Source organism: Drosophila serrata, unplaced genomic scaffold, assembly GCF_035046125.1.
Source record: "Drosophila serrata isolate PLE 108 unplaced genomic scaffold, ASM3504612v1 contig_272, whole genome shotgun sequence".
NCBI lineage: Eukaryota > Metazoa > Arthropoda > Insecta > Diptera > Drosophilidae > Drosophila > Drosophila serrata.
In genome coordinates, this window is record NW_028257170.1 from 11,291,173 (window position 1) to 11,312,855 (window position 21,683).

The following is a 21,683-nucleotide window of genomic DNA, read 5'->3' on the forward strand; positions in this document are numbered from 1 at the left end:
AAATCCTGAGTTGTCCCTACAAAATAGGAGTTGTACGAAAAACATGTTCTATCTGGAAACAGATCAATCATCATAAAATTAGTTAACGAAACACCGAATCTTAATGCTTGTTTGCATTGCTTGCAATGATTTTAATTGAAATTACATATAAAGGGGTTATAAGAGTATTCAACATTTGCTATGACAAACTCGAAGGCTAGCTTCGAAGGACTTAAACTAGGGTTCGTTCGAGGTTCCTGAGAGGGGTCCACCAGAGTGCGATTGGTCTGTCGATCTGCTGTTTAGTTCACTTCAGTTCTCCTGGATGATAACCACATCCTGTAGTTGGATGTTGGGCAGCTGGAGCAATTCATGTTCGTTGATTAAGGCTCGGTCTAGAGGATAGCTCAAGGAGCGCATGTCTCGCAGCGAGGCACGGCCAATGCCCATGCCGATCTCCGGTATGATCTCTTGCTCCTGTTGCTCCAGCAGAGGCGAGACAACCACCAGCACCTGCATGGGAAGGCCCTCGGGGCGACCTCGTGGCAGCAGCAAATGCTGCGGGAAGCCTCCGTTCTCGCCGACCAGTTCCTGCTTCTGCTCCTGCTGGACCCTGTTGCCCAACCGCAGCATCACCCGGCGGTAGATCTCGCTCAGAGGGGTGACATCACTAGTGGTCCAGGGAATGTCAATGGACCTCTGCTGGATGCGGTTGCGACCCGTCTGCAACTGCACATTGATGGCGTCCAAGAGCACAAAGTCTCGACGACGCTCTTGCAAAGGAGCCCCCTGTCTGCCCAGCTGATCCTGAGCGGGTCCCAGGAACACCCGGATAATGGCATCCTGATCGCGGTCGGAGCTGATGTCCATGTCAATGGTGAAGGGCCTGTTGTTGAGGCGACGCTGGCGACCCACAACCACTTGCTGAACTTGCTGGTTCTGCTCCACCAGATTGCTGAGGTCCAGGTCGTGCTCCTCGATGCGGGTGAGCAGTTTGTCCACGCGCACATCATTGATGGTCACGCCTTGCATCCGGAGCTGCTCCTGGCTGTAGCTTTCCAGCTTTTGCTCTCGCTGCTTGTCAATGATCTCTACAATACGGCGAAGGGTATGCTGCACTACCGGATCGCTGAGACGGATTCCTAGGCCGGAGCGATCGATTTGCTGGCCGTTGTCCAGGACCACCTGGCGGACGATATTCAGGATGCCACGGCGACCTAGCAGGACGTCGGCCATCCGGGACTCCAGCAGGCGCTGCTTCTCTATTCTTCCTGCCTGGGAGTTAATGTTCAGGTTGTTCATCACCTGTTGGAGGCGCTGGTCGATCTCGTCCACCATGGCGTCGATGCCATTTCTCTCGGACTGCAACTGTTGGGTACTTCTGAGCCAGGGTAGCCGCTGGTTGATCATCTGACCCTGGGAGATGCTCTCCTGGTTTAGGCGGGCCACCAGCTGGCGTAGATTGTGCACAAGGATTTCCCTGCGACGGGTGTTCTCGCGACGCAGAGTGGAGATACTGCGACGGCTTCGTGTTCCCCGAACCTCATCCTCGTCGTCATCATCATCATCGTTGTTGTCATTCTGCATCTTTTCCAGACGCTGCATGCGGTTCCTCTTCAGCATCTCCAGGATCTCCTCGTCGGTCATCAGAGGCAGGCGGTTATCGCTGCGGATAAGCTTCAAGATATCTTCATCCTGGATGAGGCGTTCTCCGAGCACACGACGACCTTCACCAATGGAGCCAATTCTACGAGGAATGATCCTCTGCTGCTGCTGCTGCTGCGATATGTCCTGGTTTAGGCGACGGCGGTTTACGTGGACCAGTCGCTCATCGTCGCGGCTTACACTCTCCAGCTGATCGGCATAGCTGCCCTGCTCCTGATGGATGCCAACACGACGTCCCTCCTCATTTTGGTCCAGGCGCTGGCGTTGACGGGTCATCTGCCAGTCGTTCTGACGCACATCCTCCTGCTGACCAACTCGGCGTCCCTGCTCCCACTCATCATCATTTTGGTCCAGGCGTTGGCGTTGACGGGTCATCTGCCAGTCGTTCTGACGCACATCCTCCTGCTGACCAACTCGGCGTCCCTGCTCCCACTCATCATCATTTTGGTCCAGGCGCTGGCGTTGACGGGTCGTCTGCCAGTCGTTCTGACGCACATCCTCCTGCTGGCCAACGCGACGTCCCTCACTGATGCGATCTCCCCTCATCAGGCCCATGAATCGCTGGCGTCCCCATGGCTGTTCCTCCTGGATGCTACTCATCCGGCGGCGGCTCACATGGAGCAGGCGGTCGCTGTTTACGTTAACGGTGGGCAGATCGTGAACTCCTTCAGTGCGGATTCCTCCTCGGCTGATTCCACGCTGCAGCTGGACGCGACCCATGCGGACATCATCATCATCGTTCTCTTGGGTGATATCCTGTACTCGATCCCGCTGTCCCTCCTGCAGGCGCCGACGGTTGACACGCAGCAAATTCCGGACTCCTCCAGTGCGGAGACCTCCCTGCACGCGGCCCATACGTATATCATCATCGTCGTCGTCATTGTCGTCATCATCATCATTATCATCATCTCGTCGGAGGATTCGCTGGATGCGCTCACGCTGGTTAATCTGGCTCTGATCCTCCAGATCCTCCTGCTGGCGGCGGCGATTGACACGGAGCAGGCGTCCAGTGTCCTGGTCCTGTTCCAGATCCATTTCCCTGTTGTTCAATTCACGATTACGGCCGACCCACTGCTCTTCCTCCTCCCTATTGATCCTTTGGTCACGCTCCAACACATTGCGGATTTCCTCTTCCTGGGAATCCTCCTCCAGCAGAGCAATTTCCTGGATGAGATTCTGGACAAAGTTGCGCAGAGCAATATCGTCCGTTAGCAGAGAGATGCCCTCAATTTGTCCCTGCCTCTCGCTTTGGATAACCACACGGTTCTTGCCCAGAATATTCTGGCGATTCTGTTGCCTCATCAAAGCCATCTGCATGTGAATCTCGCGCCAGGGCATCAGAATGTTCATCACAGGATTCATCATGCGCTGTTGCTGACGCAGACCCACTATGTCCATGAGCGAAGGTCGCTGGGTTTGGTCCCTTTGGACGCTACGAACCTGCTCAATCACATTCTCGTCCAGGTACAGTTCGGGCAGAAGCTCCGGGACAGCAGGCACGACAAGGGAGCGGGTGTCCTCGCGGTCCCGGATGGCCAGGACCAAGGCGTTGACCAGCAGAACTGGGTTGATGTTGCGGCGCAGATAGACAACGTTGCGGCGCAGGGTATCGAAGTCCTGGGAGCGGACAAGCAGGCGGTAGATGCCGCGCAGCTGCTGCACATCCTCCAGGCGACCCACAGTGTACACCTGATGCTCGTCCAGTAGACGTCGCTGGCGATCCAGTTCGATGACCCGCTGCATCTCCGCATCAATGCCACCACGATACCGCTGGCTGTCCACAATCAGACCCTGGTCCAGCTGGATTAGGTCGTCCTGCTGCAGCGGCTGGCGAATGTTTTGCACAATGTCGAGTATGAACTTTTGACGCTGCAGGTCCTCCAGGGACATACGGTCTAAGGGGGTGGAGAGAGTGGTTAAATTTAATTAGTTGCATTAATCCTTGGAATTAATCATTACCAATACCCTGAACCCGCTCCGGGCTCATCGAAACCCTTCCTGCCGCCACAACGCTGGCCGCACAGGCCACAAACAACAGAATCCAGTTCATGTTGTCCACACTCCTTTCACTGACTTTTACTGAGAGTCTAGAGTGCTTTGGGGATTTTCGATGGTGGATTCTTGGGAGACTTGTCCTGGCACAATGCTAAGACACAGACCAGCAGGCAACTGCATCTTCCAGTCAGATCGCTGCGCCTTTTATACCCATGCCAGCTATCATCCGGAGTGCATCTTGAAGTCGATTGGGTTGAATGCCTTTTTCGCGAGGGAAAAATATGTTTATCAGTTCATAGGCCGCCAAATCTGCACCCTCATTATGCAATTAAAGTTGTTGTTGTCACAGAGATTGTTCTCGAAATCGATGGGGGCATTGGGCCTTTTCTCTGACAAACTCCGGTTGGTTGCTGTTTGACGGACGGTTGATCTATCTCAATTGGTCCATTGATCCCCAAGCCACTGCCCGATCTTCCGACTTTTGTTTGGCGTACGTGTTTGTGACCAAAATTTAATAATTTTTAACAAACAAGCTGCAAACTTTACTTTAAATGTGCTTAGAAATAGATATATTCAACTTTTGATAAACAAAAATGCATGAATTTCATCATTTTCATTACTGATAAGGATAAGGAAGCTTATATGTCAACATGGAAAAATTTGCGTTAATGCTGATAATCATTTATATATTCATAATGCTATGATTGTGTGCATAAAAATTAGTCCCGACTGACCTATTTAAATCGGAATGTCTTAGCTAATTAATTAGTACTAATTGGTTGCTTGATACTTGCTTAGAAATAATAATAACAAAGTCACAGCCATGAAGTAATTAATTTGTATATACATTTATTTAAATAATGTTTATGATTAGCAAAATGGGGTTTCTCTTATTAAATTTAAATAAAAGTATATGTTATTATATTTTAAAATTGTGCACTAAATATAACAAGGAACTTTGTTGACTATAATTTGTAAAGACACTTACAAAGCTTAATCTCGATTACCACCTGAAAGGGTTTTGTAATATATTATTTCTTATTTAAGAGCTTAATATTTGTTAAAACCTTTCCAAGATCCTTAAGATGCTGTCTTCTAGTCAATTTTTTTAAGACTGAGAAGACTTAGGGATCCCCATATCTAGTGCAGTCTCAAAGTAAAGCGATGCGGATTCGGAGCACCAAAATGAAGGCCACGTAGCATTTGGCTGCGTCATTGTTCGCGTGAGTGAGTGATTGGCGATTGTGAAAGGATAAAGGATGGCAGGACCTCTGCTCTGTTGTGCTGTACTGTGCAAGTGTGTCGATGGGAGATGGGCGGAGTGGGTGTGTGAGCAATGAGCGGGTGCGTCGATGCAATTTTTCTATTCACATTTAAATTGGCAATTCGTTTGTCCGTGGCTTTTGTGTTCCACGAGCGATTTTTGCCGCCTTTTTTCGGTTGTCTGCGCTGCGACAATTTTGCAACGTGCCTGGCATGCAACGGAAGTGAAAATCGCTACGTGGGTGGCCAAAGCTTAACTATGACTAGGGATGAACTAGCAAACAAACATATATCGATATGGAATTGAAATATCACTGTGGTATATGGAGAGCTATGGTTTAATATCATAATAATATCATATAGAAATAGCTGTGGTCTTCAAATCAAATAAGATAGTATTCAAAGTACATATAAATAGATATAGTTAGAAAATGTATTTTAAATAGTGGTAGCCTGGAAATTCTTTGATAGAACATTAAGCAAAATTACTAATAATTATTTACTGACAGATTCATTAATATAATAAACAGAAATCACAACATTCTGTGCACTTATATGCAGTGGTTAGCAAGTCAGGGCTGTGCACACCACTGCTATAAAGATATTATTGCCATCTCTAGTTTGGTCAAAATCTAAGCACTGTCGCTTCAATGTTTCTGTCTTTTCTAATGTAATTGCAATTGTTTGCCAGCTCCGGCCGGGCATTCAGCATTTAGCTCTCTGCTCCCGGCCGGAAAATGGCCCGTAAAAAGCGGCTTTGATTTGCCTTTGCTGCACTTTACCCGCTTTTTGCGACTGGACATTTTTATGCATGCCAAGCGCATTTGTGCGGCATTAATTGCTTCTTTATGCCACTTGCCCCTTGCTGCATGTTCAGCAATTATGCAGCTACAATTTCGCATTAATTGCTCCTTTGTGTCGCAGGCGGGGACGCACTTTTTGCGCCACTGTAAGCGCAGTACACAAAAAGAAAAAACATTCCGGCATTGTGAGTTTCGGCTGCATTTACGGCGTCCTGTCCGCAAGTCCTGCTGCTCGTTTTAATTGCTCCCGGCCCAGGACATTTGCTGGAATGCGCTATATGTGCATAGTAATGCCATCGTCGATTGTGCCACGATTTGCATCACTTTTGCATTCATTTTTACTCTCCCATTTGTGTTCCTCGCATCGATGTTGCTGCATTTTTTGTGCCCTCAGTATATCAATATGAATAATTTACTTCTGCATATATGTATATGTATATGTATATATGCTAAATGCAGTTCCCTGTCCATTGCTCCCGATTTGACTGTTTCCAAGCGATCGACGTAATCTCCCGGGTTTTCAGGCTATCAAAATAAGGCCAGGCAGTTGAAATGCAGCGAATGCTACTTTTGTGGACAATTAAGTGTCAGGTCATGATTAAATATTTTTTAAATTTATTTAAAGACAAAAATATAGGTATACATTTATTCATAGAAATCGTGTGTAACTGTAAAACTAATGTGTAACATATAAATTAACTCTCACTTATCACACAGATAACTTTTTATTTATATTCCGATTAATCTTTGCATCGATTAAGCTCTTATTTTGAGAGATATGTATTTAATGTTCAGAATTTAAAACTAAATTATGTTAAATTTTTGTATATTTAATTCATATAAAGTTTTAATTATACACACAAATATTTTATTACAATTATTTTATTTGTTTAATTATCTAGTATTTATTTTGAACACTGCTATAACCTATTGTATTTGCCATGTCACCTTAAGTGTAATGAAAAAATATAACATATGTCAATTTTTCATTATATTACATTACCTTTGCATAGAAATATATTAATTCTTAATTCGGATTTACAGAGTTCAAAGGAATTAAATCAATAAAATATTTCAAAATTATAAAAGTGTTTGATGCACTCTTATATATTTTTTTTTTTGCTTATTGAATGTGTAGCTTATACGTTGTTCAATTTAATCTTTATATTGATTAGAGCTTTCAATTTGCTGTAACTTATCTCTTAGGAACTACTCATATTATTTTATGGAAAATTTATTTATTTTAATTTTGTACACTGTAGGCAGAAGTTACAAACTTAGGCTACAGGGATCGGCCATAACAGCGGAGATTTTCGGCCGGAATAAGGTTTCCATGATTTGGTTAAATAAATATAGAGGGATCTTATAAATTTATTAACAGTTAATTGCACATGGATTATTTACAAGTAACAAATGACAGATATTTTATTCAACCCTAATTTTGCAAACATCCAATTAATTCTTAATTTCCTCAAATCAGCAAATCTTTTACACCGTATATAAACCAATCACTTTATGGAAAATATATAATTATTGCAGTCCATAAAGCTAGTATTTTATGAAATATATATATTTTTTTTTGAGTAATTGCCGTTATATTTATAGCAATAGTCAAAATAAGTTTTGAGATTGGTACTGAAGCTACTCTCAATTTATATGTTACACACTGTTTGCTATATGCTATAGTTTCTCAATGTAAAGTCTTCTTAATAGATACTCCAATTCTAGACCCAAATGTGTATTGTTCTGCAGTGAAATTAACATTAAACTTGAAGTCTTTTGATGCTATTCTTTAGCATTTAACACGCACTTCGGCAACGCTTTCCCTCTCCGGAGGACACTGTGTGATAAGCTCCTGAGTATTGAAAGTACATCCTTGTCTCCAGACTCGAGTGCCAGTTGTCCTTGTTCTCCCTGCGATTCCTGAGCCAAGTCAAGACGAAGTGGTGGATGTTTCTGGCTTCGTGGCGTGTTTTGGTTTTGGTTTCGGTTTCGGTTTCGTTCTTGGCTTTGTAGCCGCTCGGCGCTATGACTTAAATGCGATTTAATGCCTTTTTTGTTTGTCTTCCATGCGTCGGATATCCGTTCGACGAGCTGTGGGCGTGATAAACCGCATCCTCCCCCCTGTCTCCCTGTCACCCAGTCACCTCCCCTTTGGGGCGGCTAATTTGCTCGGCGTTGTTTTTTATGTCTCAACTTCGCCTTGGCGTCTTAATCTTATATCCTTTTTGGCTTTTTCCTTCTTTTTCGGCTGGCTTGGCATTAAAAAAATGAAGCGTCCTTTGTTGCGCTGATAAAAGTGCTTACAAATGCTTAAAAAATTAAAATTTATTACATGCGATTAAGTTGGGTGCCTTGGCCCGGGCCTCTGCCTCAGAAATAATCTAAAAAATGCAAATGGAATGTCATCGCTTTGGCGGTTCAACATATTTCCGGGCATAACTTTTTTTTTGGTGGACATTGGCCAATTGATTCATGGCCACACAATATCCTTTGCGTAATGGGCTCTCTCCCTCGCTCTCTTTTGGCCACCTTAAACAGTCGCCAGTCAGCAGTCAGCAAAATGAAATGGAATGTGAATGGTGCCCGGGAATGAAAGAAAAAGTACAGCAAATAAATATAAATATAGTAATAATGAAGCATTGGGCCAAAAAAGAAGAAGAAGAAGAAAGGCCAAAAGTCTGCTGCCAAAAGAAAATATTTCTTTTTATCACAACGGATGTGAGTGTGCCAGGACTGAAATAGCAAAAGGATGGAGGAAGGGCAGGAGCTGGAGTCGTGTGCTGGAAGTGTTGATAGAGTCAAGGGGAGTGGGGTCACCACCGCCAGCATCCAGCATCCTGCCAAAATAAAACAAAAAATTCCTTGCATTGAGTAGTGTGTCGAGGGTTTTGGTTTGGTGAAAAGAAGGCAGAACCTTTGACTGTCTTATTGTCACACGGGAAAAGTTGTATTGAAATTTGAAATAGTCTAGAAATAATCTAATAGGAAAACAGACAATTTTATGATTCTAAGGATGAAATGATTTCTTAAATTATACAAGTTTTCACATAACTAAAATCGCACTATAATAAATTAATTAAAATCAAGTATATCCTTTAAGTTCAAGGTATGTTAACATCAACTATGGCTTGTTTTCTCACAGTGTCCTTTTGTCACCGCGATACTAGCGCTTCCTTTCAGCACCCTTATACAACACTACCCCCTCTATTTCACCCACTTCCGGCACACAAAGCAAATCAAACAAACTTTTATTTCACACGTTTTCGCTCTGCTATTTTTCCCCCTCACCGACTCCCGTCTTCAATGTTTTTATTTGTCTTGAAACAAGTGAGTGAAGCTAGATGATGATGAGATCAGGGGTCGGAGGTCGGAGGTTGGAGGTCGGAGGTCGGAGGTCGGTGGGTAGCACGTGCTACGCGTGTCTGTTAGTCTTGATAGCCCGTTGACTTTCCTCCTGAAATGCACCCAAGCAGTTGACGCGTTAAATTTTTTGATAATTGCAGCAACAGGGCCCAATGCTTGGATATGCTCTCAGGGATAGCTTTATCCTATTAAATTGTAGAAATTCATGGAGATAGTTTTCAAAACGATAAAGGAGATTTGTTCATAAAAAGTCTATTTCTTGATTAACATACCCAAGGAAGTTCATTTATATATATATTAATGTACCAATTTTATGTATATTTTTCATTAAACATTTAATATTTGTACTTTACCATATATTTTATTTTAGCTAATGCATATAATATGTAGAGAAAGACATCATTAGTATTTCTAAAAATACAGAACTTAACATCGTAAAAAATCATATTTGAATGAATATTGCATCCTGCTAAAGTGTTTAAAGTACTCTAGTGATTTCTATACGTATCTCATTAAATGATTTTATTTTTATAGAAATAAATATAAATAAAGTTCAATTAGAATGACTACTCTATAATTTTGTTTTTTAGTGATTAAATGATTAAAATAATAACTTTAAAAATTATAAAAAAGGGGTATTCTCTGTTGGATTAAGTCCTTTAAAACCCAATTTGTTTAAATTACCGCTTTGTGATCTCTAAAAGAAGATCTCGTTTCGGTAATTTGTAAGTTCCCACAGTCGACCAACTTTGATGACTGCTCTCTTGGGGGTTGCTCTTCGCCGCCTTTACAATTTCATTGGGCAAATATTGTTGTAGCATTTCACAGAGTTTCGCACAAGTGATTTGGCCGGAATGGAAGCAGCAGCCCCTTGGCCCGATGTCTCCTTTGTCTGTGCGGAGGTGAGGTCAAATGCAAACATTAAATGCTTATTCAAGTTCGAGCCTGGGACTGTTTCGATGGACCAGTGACTAGGACCAGGACACTATAAAAACGACCTTGCGGGCAACAAAAGGCGGCACAGACACCACCCCATAAGTCCTGGGTATGTGTGTGTGTTTCCCCAGACCATAAACACTAGAAAAAAAATACAAGAAATGAACTAAAATTAAAACCTTATGAAATTATAAATAAGTTTAAAAAACAGTATACTTAGTAGAGAAGAATATACATTAAATTTGTCATGATCAAACTAAGACTAATTCATTTAGACTGTCTTTATACAGAAATGTGATTAGGTTAATAATATACAAAAATAAATATTGTTATGCAAGCTATTTAAAAAAATAAATTAGCAACAAATTAAGCGTATTGTTTTCTGAAATTGTTATATTTCTCTTCTTATTATAATTTTCTTCATTTACAACTGTTTGTATATATTTTTAACCATTGACCGCATTGTATTTGGTTCTCCTTTAAATTAATTTGAATCGATTATACACAGACGTGTTATATTTATTTTTATATAAAATATATGATAATATGACCTTGGATATAATGTTTGTGTTATTGAAAAATGAGTGTTCGCAATATTTGTAAATAGACAAAATAATGTTTCTATACATTAATAAGAAAGAATTAAAGAAATGCTATGATTAGAGTTGATTAAAACATTTAAATAAATAAAAAATTATTGAGAACTTTCCCAAGACCTTAAAAGGGGTTTTTTTTGTCAGTGAAGCTGAAAAGCAGGAAAGTAGAGAGTGGAAAGTGGAAAGTGGTCTATGGATGCTGAGTGTGGCTCTGCCTCCTCGGCATTTGGCGCTCCTTATCAGCAGTTTCGTTGGCTGCAGCGTGGCATTTGTGTGACTTTTATGTGCGGCTTTTCAGCTGGTTACGATGCTGTCGCGATTGCTTCTGTCCCGCCCCCTCTCAAGCCACCCAAATCACCCAAGCACCCCCTTTCCCAGTTACCATTTCCCATTCCGTTGCCGTCATAGTGGTGGTTGCTGCTTTGTTTTCCCGGGCTAGAGACAAAAAAGTGACAATTGTTTTTGCACTGAGCATTATTGACACGCCTCAGCGGTAACCTATTCACAGTCGGTCGCCCAAACAAGTGGGCGTGCAGGAATCCCATTAAGGACTGTTGCCACCCTTCAGACCGTCTTAGAGAATCCTGGCTATCCTCTCCCTCTATCCAACAGATTCACCCTCGCGGCGTGTCGGCAATTTAAACTAATAATCAACGCATCAGCAAACATTGTCGTTATTATTCAGCCGCTGGCGCTTGGCAGTGACTCCTGACAGATTGCGAGCTATGATTTTCACTCGTGTTTCCAGGATATTCAGGATGACTAGTGCAGCCATCAATCACAATTACCAAGGCACGTATTCATTTATGTGGTTAATGCCCGTGTGCTGTTTAAAAATCGTTTATTTTATTACAGTTTTTGAATTAATTTTCGCTCATTTATCACATTAAAATATATAGTTTTACAATCATATACATATTACACAAAAGGGGACATTGCCTTGATGCCTTAACAAATCTAGTGCACTAAAGACTTAAAAAGCATTTATTTTCGGGTTCCGGAATACCTCATTCCTTCAATAACAAATTAATTAGTTAATAAGCAAAAACATTTGGAATGTGCTTCAAAATAATACAATTAAGTGGATTCGAAATTAGCAATGATGGGGATTCCTTGCCTCTAAACTATTTTAAACTAATTAAATAACAATACTTTAATAAAAGCTAAAATTAAATAGAAATAAGAATAAAGCCTATTTATGGGAGACACTGCCATTTTAGCAGGAACAACAAACCAGTATCGAAATTCCATTTTGTAAGTATGGAAGTCTTTGATATACGAATAAGAGCAACCTACTTACTCTCAGCTTATTTTTCACGCAAGGAAGAAGTCGAAGTTTTGGATGCCCTAAGCTCATAACCATATAAATACAGGTCACTAAAAAACTAAAAAATATAAGTTACGTATTTGAAATTGGTTGTCCTAATACCAGAGACCTTATAATAACAAGACGCCTAACACCCATGCATATAAATTGCCAGCTCTTTCTTGATACTCAAATAGTCGTCTTACAAAGGTTCCAAAGTTCACTGGTTCTGGCTCACGTGGCGTTACTCATCTTGTTATTACAAGGTCCTTGGTTATACCAAGTGCCTCCTTAACTGAAATTAAATCAGAATCCGGAACAAAACTAAAGACACGCGCTGATATTCAACTAACACTAGGCTCTAACATTAGGGTCTCTATTTTCGGGGCGGGGTGATCGAGTGACCAATTACCGGATTGATCCGATGGGTCTGTATCTGAATCCGAATCTGAATGCATTGCTCCCATCATCCTACACCGCGTGCTCAGCGGCGGTGCCGGCGCCGAAGCGCAATGGAGTCGGTCAAATGATGTTCGTCGGCGTTCCCACTGCCGGATTGGGATTCGGCGAGGACTTGGACGACTTGACGCACCCATAGGAGGAGATGCCGGTGCCGCTACTGCTGGGCGGAGAGGGCGGTGTATCCGGACTGATCAGTGGCAGGTAGCGCCATGGATGGTAGATGCTGCCGGCGTACATTGCCTGGAGGCGGGCCTGCAAATCCAGGGCCAACGTGGGATCCAGCGGATAGTGCGCCAGGCCGGGGAAGGCATTTGGCAGACGAGGCAGGGACAGTTCCAGCGGTGATCCAAAGCCATATTTGGCGCTCAGCGTGGCGGCAGCCAAGTGGACATGGTGCGGGTGTGGATGGGCATGTGGATGGTGCGGGTGCTGCGGATGATGGTGGGCATGTGCATGGTGTCCATGCAGGTGCGTCATTGTCTGACCCAGCGGGGAAAGCTGCGGCTGCATGTCCTTCGGCGTGGAGGACCCACCTGAACCAGAGCCTCCCGGGAGAGTGGCACCAGCTCCTCCACTGCCCGCTCCGCTGCCATTGGCTGCTCCACCTGGCACCGGTGACTTGTTCAACGTCTTGGGCTTGCGGCGTGGCCGGTACTTGTAGTCGGGATGTTCTTTCATGTGCAGGGCGCTGTAAATTGAACAAATGTTGGAACACCGATCAAAAGATCGAACGAGTTAGCGATGATATCATAAACATATCATACAGAGAGAAATATTGAGTGTGTGAAATGTGCTTTAATTTTATAGAAAGTTGATTTATTTTATTTGATCTTTCCAAGTCTTTGAGTCCTTCCCTATTAACTTCTTTGATCAAAGGTTCGATGTAGAATAGCGCTTTAAAAAATTCTAAAATTTATATCAAATTGTTTCTAACTTTTTTATGTCTGTGCCTCAAATCATAAACTCCAGGGGAATCGGAACCCTTCAATATAAATACATATAGATACAAAATGCACAAGATTACTCGTTCTTTATGTATTTAGCAAAGAACCCAGTTCGTCTCCTACACCAACTTCGATTCCCTTGCCACTTTAGAGTCCGAATCCGAATCCGATTCCGATTCCCAGCTGCAACAATGCGCAATTGTTGACATTTGTTTGACAAAACGATAAAACCTGATAAAAGGTGTGTGTTTGTGTCTTCTGCTCTTGTTTTACTTTCGCCTTTCTTTATTTGGCTTTCCTTTCTTTGGTCAGTTATGTCTGCGTTATCGCGGGACCCGAAAGTAAGAAATAAAAAAATATTGTTTTCGTTATCAATGCGCATTGGCAAATATTTAAACAAAATTCGTGGTTCTTTTCACTCGATATGCTCGCTCGAAAACCCCAAATAGCCATTAGTTTAAGCCCCCGACGGGCCTCGCCTCATTTATAAATGTCATAAAATGTACATAAAATTTCACATTTCGATTTGGCAGGCCAATCCAATCAATAAAAGGATTATGACAGTGCAAACACAGAGGTTCGTCATCGTCAAAGACCCCACTATCACAGGAATACAAAAAAAGAGGGTTACCTATTTATTCGTAATCGTTTGTATATACTCTAATTATTCTCCATTTAAATAGTAAATCTACAAATTCCTTTTAATTTAGAGAGTGTTTGCAAATACAGTATTACAACTGCTTATATACTGCATTGTTAATACCTTTAAGACCTTTACCTTTAATATAATTATAAAGTTTGGAATTTTCTTATACTTTTAAATTTTATTCCTAATTTATAAGACCTAAGTAATGCTTTAACTCCTTCGAGAGGGCATATTCAGAAGAGTAAACAAAGTAAAGCACAATGCTAAATGAATGAACCATTTCATGCGATGTGTTGTTGCCACTCTTTTGTGTGACAACTTCAATTGAAATGTTTACCCAAGATATGCCAATGCCAATGAAATTCTGACTAAGCAGAGCGGACACAATCCTCGGCTCCGGAGCTCCACAATGCACCCAGGAGCTCCTCACAATGTGAGCCTTTGTCTTAGCTAATCGATCAAATTTTGTGGCCAGACGGCACCGAGGGAGAGCGAATGAGCTGCCGACTGGGAAAAGCTGTAACTGAAACCTAGCCAGAATTTCCCAACCAGGCTACCACCTAAGCTCTGGAATATAATTACACAGCAAGAAAATCCTGTTTACAGGACACAATTGTACCTGTCTCTGGTGAGACATATAATGAAGTCCTATAAAATGTCTCGTTTAGTTACATTTTTTATTGTATTTATATGCTAATGTGTTCAGGGTTTAATTTAAATGAAATTAAATTTATTAAACACCTTTGCTGAGGGTGAGAGATTTAAGAATGAAATGTTGTGGCTTGCTTTGAATAAGAATCTAGATGTTCCTTGATATGCAGTGAAGGATAAAATAGCTATATATTTGTTACTCACAAAATCATTTAGTATATAAGTGTTTCGACCTTCCTTTATTTATTTTTGTATGGCCCTATATTTATTTTCTTCCCTGCACTTTTCTCTCTGTGTGTATTCTGGAACAGACCCCGGTGAGCAGTACTTACCGCAATCGCTTTGCCTCGTCAATGAATGGACGCTTCTGCCCTTCGGTGAGCAATTTCCACTCGGCGCCCAGGCGCTTCGATATTTCGGAATTGTGCATTTTGGGATTGTCCTGGGCCATTTTGCGACGCTGTCCCCGCGACCAGACCATGAAAGCGTTCATGGGCCGCTTGATGTGGTCGTGGCTGTGGTGCGATCCATTGGCACTGGAGCTGGTGCTGGTGCTGCCGTTGGCATTGGAGCTCGCGTTGGAGTGGTGGTGGTGGTGGTGGTGCATTTTGGTAGCCACTGGTGTGGATGTTGCGGAGGCCACGGCGAGGTCAGTTGTCGGCGGCGGCGGCGGTGGGGTGGAGTTGCCCGTGCCTGTGGCCACACCCGCGCCCACGCCCATTCCCCTGCCCATGCCCAGACCCAGGCCCAAACTGATGCCGGGCAACTGCGGCGAGAGGCTGCTGCTGTGGCTGTGATTGCTGCTCCCGCTGCTGGTGTAGCCATTGCTGTGGCTGTGGCTGCGGTGGAGGAGCGCGGAGATGCTGGTCATGATGCTGCCGAGGGAATGCCAATGGGGGCTCCAAAGGTACTCTGACAGAGTGCAGGTGGTAATTATCAGGTGGTGGTGGTGGTGTTGGTGGTGCTGCTGCTCCTCGAGCCCTGAAATGCCAACGGAAATGGTATTCAATAGATATGCCTTGTTAGCTCGGGGACCCTTCTGTCTCCCAGCCTACTGCTCGGTGAGTCATTTAGCCATTTGATTGGGTCGCGGAGAAGCACAATGGTGCTCCCTTTTACTCCTTTCAGTTCGCGGTAAAAGGGGGGCTCAAGCGCGGTTTTATTTTTATGACCTTTAAGTGTAAATATTTATCTGTCTCTGATAACGGATTAACGAAAAATTTGACTTTGAATATCGGGGATTTCCCGTGATATTCATACTTTGGTAATAATATTAAATTCCGGTTATGTTGTGTTACATTTTTCTTTTCTTTTGAGCAGAAAAATTTACCTAAAAAGATTTAATAGTCAAAGAGATCCTCGTATTATTATATATAAGATAAACTGATGGCTATACTTGAAGTATTAATATCATAAAAGTAAACGTTTAGATGATGTCCTTTGATGAGTTAGGTATTGAAATACATATTAATTTGTACTTAGCAAAGACCTTACAAATGATAGTTGAATAATTAGCTTTTCATTTTTAAAGTTAAAAAATATATATATATTTTTCCTCTAAGCGATTCTACTGAATCATGCTAATGTAAAATTAAGCAATTTACAGAACATAATTTCAAAGTAAAGATCATGACTCATAAACTTCTTATATTCCAAGCCTTATTGGTTTTTTAAAAAGTAATTATTAGTACTGACTAGATTTCTGTCTATAATGACTCTCAGTAATACCATATCATATCCAATTATTGTTACGGTTTAATAAATTTTAATATTTCCACCGTTTACTATTTCAATATTTTTAAATCCAGTTTATTTTAAATGAAATATGAAATGAACTTTGCGATATCAATATTTGAACTAATGTAAAATATTTACACTTTGTTCTAGGCAACAACTTCCTATTTCTTTTTCTGGTACGATACCACTGATTTAATTGAAATCTTATAATTGAACTGAACTTACCTTGCTTAATAATTAAGTTCCGCCTTAATAAATGATTTTATTTGTATTCTTCTCCAACACATGACACTCAATTAACAATTAAAATTCGCGCTTATTTTTAAAGTGATCATTGGTCTCATTATAGAATTAATTAAACACGAATAAGTACTATTTTTAACACCATGTATGATCATTAAAGATCTTTTTCAAATACACAATTGCACAGCTGTGAGTTTTCAAAATATTTCATATTCAAGAGCTATCAATTTTATCGCTGAATGTGGCAGGTATTATTCACCGTTAGACAAGCGCAACGCGTCCGTTTCGAGTGCGCGACAGTTTGGATTTGAAAACACATTCTGTGGCATTCGAAAACTTGCGACAAAAACGGCAAACAAACCCCACAAAAAAGGGCAAGAAGCAGCTGAGGTGTGCGTGTGTGAGCGGGTGTGCGTGTCATTGTAGTGGTTGCTTGCTCGGTTGGTTGCTGCTGCCTCGTTTGCCACAAGAAGGACCAAGTGCGACAGAGAGGGAGAGAGGGAGAGAGAGAGAGAGAAAGACAGTGAGCGTGCTGTGGAGGGAGCAAGCGAGATGGCGAGCAAGAGGGACAGAGAGAGAGCACACGTTTTGTAGAGTTTTTTTACGGCGCCCTCGGAGGACGCGTCAACGTGGCGGCTGAGTGATATGAATTTCGCTGCTTCTGCTGCTTTGTATCTTTGTATCTGCATTTTGTATCTTGTTGACAATCGCCTTGTGTTGGTTCTTCTTGTCCTCGGTGTGTTTGTGTGTCTCTGTGTGCGTGTTTGCTCACTTGTTTGCCGAACGCTGTTCATTTTGGTCCCCGCGAACTGATAATATCTGCATTGCTTACAAATACTTATTATCTTGTCCAAAAAAAAAGGAATTACTTTTCTTCGATCACTTAATTTATGCACTAAACAAATATATATACTTTTTAGATTTTATAATCATTGGGAGTGGTAAAATTGCTTAAGTTATTCAGAGTTATGATCAATAAATTGATTAAAGTTAACTATTTTAGACAAATGTTATATAATCTGCATTAAAAAGGTCTTTCTCTTAGATTAAAAGTAAATTTTAAAATTAGGGGATTATTTCTTTAGTTCTTAAGAAATTCTAAGGTTTTGCAAGGATGAATTGATCCTTTAATCAGGCTGCAATATTTATATAAAGATAATAAGCTGGAATTTCAGTGTATTGGCTTTAGATATTTTGTTCTTTATTTCTTGTTTCTTTATTTAAGTATTATATCATTAGATTTCTAGCGGACAAAATTAGGCATACATACATACATACTACAAATTGATTAATATTTTCTGAAATAATATTTCTTTCTATGTAATTCTGTTTTTTAAGATTTGTCGTCAAAATTATATTCTCAGAATTAAGTCAAACTAGACATTAATAATGGCAGAACATGATTATCTTCAAACGTAATTTAATATTATATTTGGAGATTAAACTAAGAAAAACGAATGCAAAGATTACTTCATAGTTAATCGATTTGATTGTTTACCTTACATTTACCCTGTAATGTGTACTTGTTTGCTTTCACAATCGATCAATCGCTTATTGGTTTTGTTTGCCACAAACATTCTGGTGAGGTAAGGTTGCTCGTACCCCTTTCTTACCGAGTATCTCAATTGGCGTCCTTGTTTGTCACACAGGAAATTCCTCATTCTTGTTCTAATATCGATTTCTGTAAAATTGCATTCAAAAATAACCGATCACTCCTGATCCCTTAAAATAACAAACCTTATGCGGCTTTGCTAATAAATGACCCTCTTTATAATTGTGGAGTTTAAAGTTCCGCTTACATATTAAAGTACTGTGGAAAGACAGCGTTAAGTAAACAACAAAAATATGTAATACACTGGGGGTCACAACGCCAAGTCGATCTATTAACTTTGCGTAATCATTTTTCTATCGAAAATATTTGGGAAACAGAAAATGAATCCAACTTGGGGGGGGGGTCTAATTGAGTAGACTCTTGAATTTGATTAAATTGCTTTTACGGAGAGAAAGTCGATTGAAATTGTTTATATTATAAATATTATAATTTAATAATAACATTATATAGTTTTTGTAAAGAATTTAAAACATGGATATTTGAAAAAAAAAAAAAAAACAGATAGTGTTTCCCAAAATTGCATATAAACATAATCGTCATCCCATTTGGTTTTAATTCAAAGCGAATTTTCTAATAATTTGCTACACAAAAATAATACCCTTGGTATAGTAGTTTGCCTTAAAAAAAAGGGTAAAACATTAATCCAGAAATTTGTTATGGAGACTTTTCGAAATGGTTTTTAGACTTAGCTCAGCTGAAGATGGTAATCAAGAATATTATTTAAAGTTTGGCAATCACTAAAGAAAATTGTAATACCCTTTGCAAGGGCCTAATAACATTTATATCAGTAAAATAAATAGCTCACAAATGAAATGCGAATGTAAAAACACCTTGATTTAATTGTAGTAAATAGAAATATGTAATATTAAATTAATATTAAATTATTACATTTTATTATATTATATTCCATTCAATTATATTTTAATGTCACTTAAGGTTGACTTTTAAAATACAGATGTTTTCAATTACAAAAGGTTCTTTTATCATATTATGCTTATTCTAAAGATTTTTTTCAGTGTTATATTGATAGAGAAATTCGCAGAATAATTATTATATTTACATAGTTCATTCTATATGTTATGACGCATCGTTGGCATTTTTACCAATGCTTCTTTACGAAATTTAAAAAAGAAGAGCTCGGCAAATATTATTATATAATGTTGAGGTCATACAGCAAATCACTTATTTATGATTATCCTGGACCTTATGCCTTTCCTTTACTTTGATCAGTTTCTCAACTATGTAAAAACCCGAATGTATCCTTTGATTATGTTAAAAATAATAATTATGATTATGCTAAGCAAAATTTGTTTCATAATTTTAATTATATTCTCATGTACATCTTTAAACACAAATGGTTTCTTTTGTTAGGATGAAAACCATGCTGTTCAATTCAAGTTAAAGTTATATTACAAGTGTTACATGTAAGACTTTTGCTTGACAATTTGGTGACATTTTTAAAAAACAACTGTTGGCGCCATAAAAGGAATATTTTCCCTCTATTTTCGGTTTCTGCGCAGGCGTCGCTCTCAGCTGAATCGTAACTTTTGTAGACTTTTCAAGCTCCCATTCCCCGACCCTGTTCTCTCCACGCCGAGCAAAACAAATGCTAAATAGGAAACGCATTTAGCGGCTACAACAACTGTCTTCCCCATTTATCCCCCTTACAATAATAAAAATGGCAGCGCTCCAAAAGTGAGTATGTGTGTGTGTGTGTGTGGGAACCCCCATCTCCTGGGCCCCAACTCTCCACCCCCTCACACCGTCGTGTCTGCGCGCATGTCGATGTCGGGCACTGTGGACCAATGGCGTAGACAATGCCCTGGGATTTAAGGGCGGCGGACGGGGGGCTGCTGCTTAGAAGCGTTCTCAATGGTGACGCGTTTTTTATCGCTTTTTGTTTTGCATGCGAATTGAATGCATTTTATTGGCCGAAAGCCAGAACAGAAGGGGCCAAAACAAAGGAGCCAGCAACTGGTGGTCTTAAGTGCTTGGTCCTTGGAGAGGATACGTTTGGAGATGCGCCTTATCATCGGCTGGCAGGACACACTGCTCTCAGCTGCTGCTGCTGCCGTTTGTTGTTGCTGGGACTGACAGGATAGTGGGTTCGGGACCCCGACATTCCTGCACTTTGTTCCCATCTAATGGACATTATAGCTGGCCTGGTCCCATTATGTGGTCATCGCCAAGCACAATGGTGCGCTGCCATGGGTGGCATTAGAAATCACAGTTAGTCAGAGAGATAGAAATATAATCATACAGCGCAGGCCAAATTTATATAGCTGGGTACAAATTAATCTTAATTCAACTATAGCTTGGTTGTATTAAATTATGAAAGAGTATATTTTATTCGCTTTATCTTTCTATTAGTTCTTCTATGTTTATCTTTTATAATATTTAATTTAAAAATCTAGTTTTTAATCCTTCCGAGTGGGTCATTAAATAATAATATATTTATTAGAGGTTATAAAGTTATAATTTATTAAACGAAAGACAAATATTAAAAAAACTGTATTTTTATCCGACACACTGCGTTGCTTTTGCTTACGTAATTTCATAATATTTAAAGAAACATTTATCTGAGGTTTCATACATATTTTAACTTGTAAATGTTTTACTTAATTGAATTTATTATGTTCTAGAATATGTTCTTAAGTAATCAAATTAAAAATCACAAAACTACTTTCATGAACAATAAATTAAATATTCGTAGCCCTCGTGGCACTATAGATTTGGAGAAGAACGTATTCTAACACCACCTTGCTGGTTTTCACCGTGTCAACGCCTCCGACGTCATAATTTTGGGTATTTTCAAAGTGACCCACCATAGACCATCGGAGCATTGTTTGGCTGCGTTTAGTTGCAATAATTTATGGCGGGGATTTTAACGACAAAACGTGGCACAAAATTTTTGCATACTCGGGAACTCCCCTTCTTTTATGTCTTTTTCTCTCACTCTCTACCTCTCTCTCTTTTTCTGTTAGCTTTCCGTTTCCTTTTTCTTTGGTTCAACCAAAAATGGGAAATGCGGTCGCGTTAATCGTGATTTGTGTTTTAAATGAGACCCACAACGAAGGCGGGAGGTAAGTTGGTGTTGATAAGCGGGCGGTGAGAGATGGGAATATTTCAGGAGTCACAGGGATATACACCAATGAATGTTAAAATTCAAAGTAACCTTTTTAAAATTGTTATATGTATGTGTGTACCAATTTTCAAACTAAACCTCATAGAAGGCGAAAGTTTGATATTTGGTTTTAAGTCCCTATATTAAGATTTGCTAAAAATAAACCAAATCCTTCTTTTAGTGACAAGATATTTTTATAAATAATAAGTAGTCAAAACCCATGTACACAAAGTATACTAGATAAATTGTCTTTCATCTATGGATGTTAAAAGGTTATAGCTTGGTATTTCGATTTCAATAATTTGTTTTAGCAGTAGTGCATGCGTAAATTTAAACCTAAAAATTGGTCAACAAG

The 21,683-nt window shown here is 40.5% G+C and overlaps 2 protein-coding genes and 1 long non-coding RNA gene across 3 annotated transcripts in view; 1 reads left to right on the forward strand and 2 right to left on the reverse strand.

Moving 5' to 3' along the window:
- Nucleotides 1–21,683, forward strand: part of LOC147643567 (uncharacterized) — a 28,304-nt gene that overhangs the window by 4,571 nt on the left and 2,050 nt on the right. The window lies entirely within an intron of this gene.
- On the reverse strand, nucleotides 101–3,817 carry Fbp1 (Fat body protein 1). The gene is made up of 2 exons (XM_086833782.1): nucleotides 3,604–3,817; nucleotides 101–3,539 (listed from the first exon to the last, which is right to left on the reverse strand). Exons 1-2 carry the CDS (start codon nucleotides 3,692–3,694, stop codon nucleotides 292–294), a joined length of 3,339 nt encoding a protein of 1,112 aa, XP_086689908.1. The 5' UTR covers nucleotides 3,695–3,817; the 3' UTR covers nucleotides 101–291.
- Nucleotides 12,148–16,892, reverse strand: Sox21a (SRY-box transcription factor sox21a). Its single transcript, XM_020960652.2, has 3 exons — nucleotides 16,575–16,892; nucleotides 14,945–15,593; nucleotides 12,148–13,059 (listed from the first exon to the last, which is right to left on the reverse strand). The coding sequence occupies exons 2-3, from the start codon at nucleotides 15,481–15,483 to the stop codon at nucleotides 12,432–12,434; spliced, it is 1,167 nt and encodes a 388-aa protein (XP_020816311.2). The 5' UTR covers nucleotides 15,484–15,593; nucleotides 16,575–16,892; the 3' UTR covers nucleotides 12,148–12,431.

Coding starts and splice junctions, on each gene's coding strand:
- Sox21a (XM_020960652.2), bottom strand. CDS start 15,483: ATGACCAGCATCTCCGCGCTCCTCCACCGCAGCCACAGCCACAGCAAT. Junction 13,060..14,944: donor GACGAGGCAAAGCGATTGCG/GTAAGTACTGCT, acceptor TTCAATTTACAG/CGCCCTGCACATGAAAGAAC.
- Fbp1 (XM_086833782.1), bottom strand. CDS start 3,694: ATGAACTGGATTCTGTTGTTTGTGGCCTGTGCGGCCAGCGTTGTGGCG. Junction 3,540..3,603: donor GGAGCGGGTTCAGGGTATTG/GTAATGATTAAT, acceptor CCACCCCCTTAG/ACCGTATGTCCCTGGAGGAC.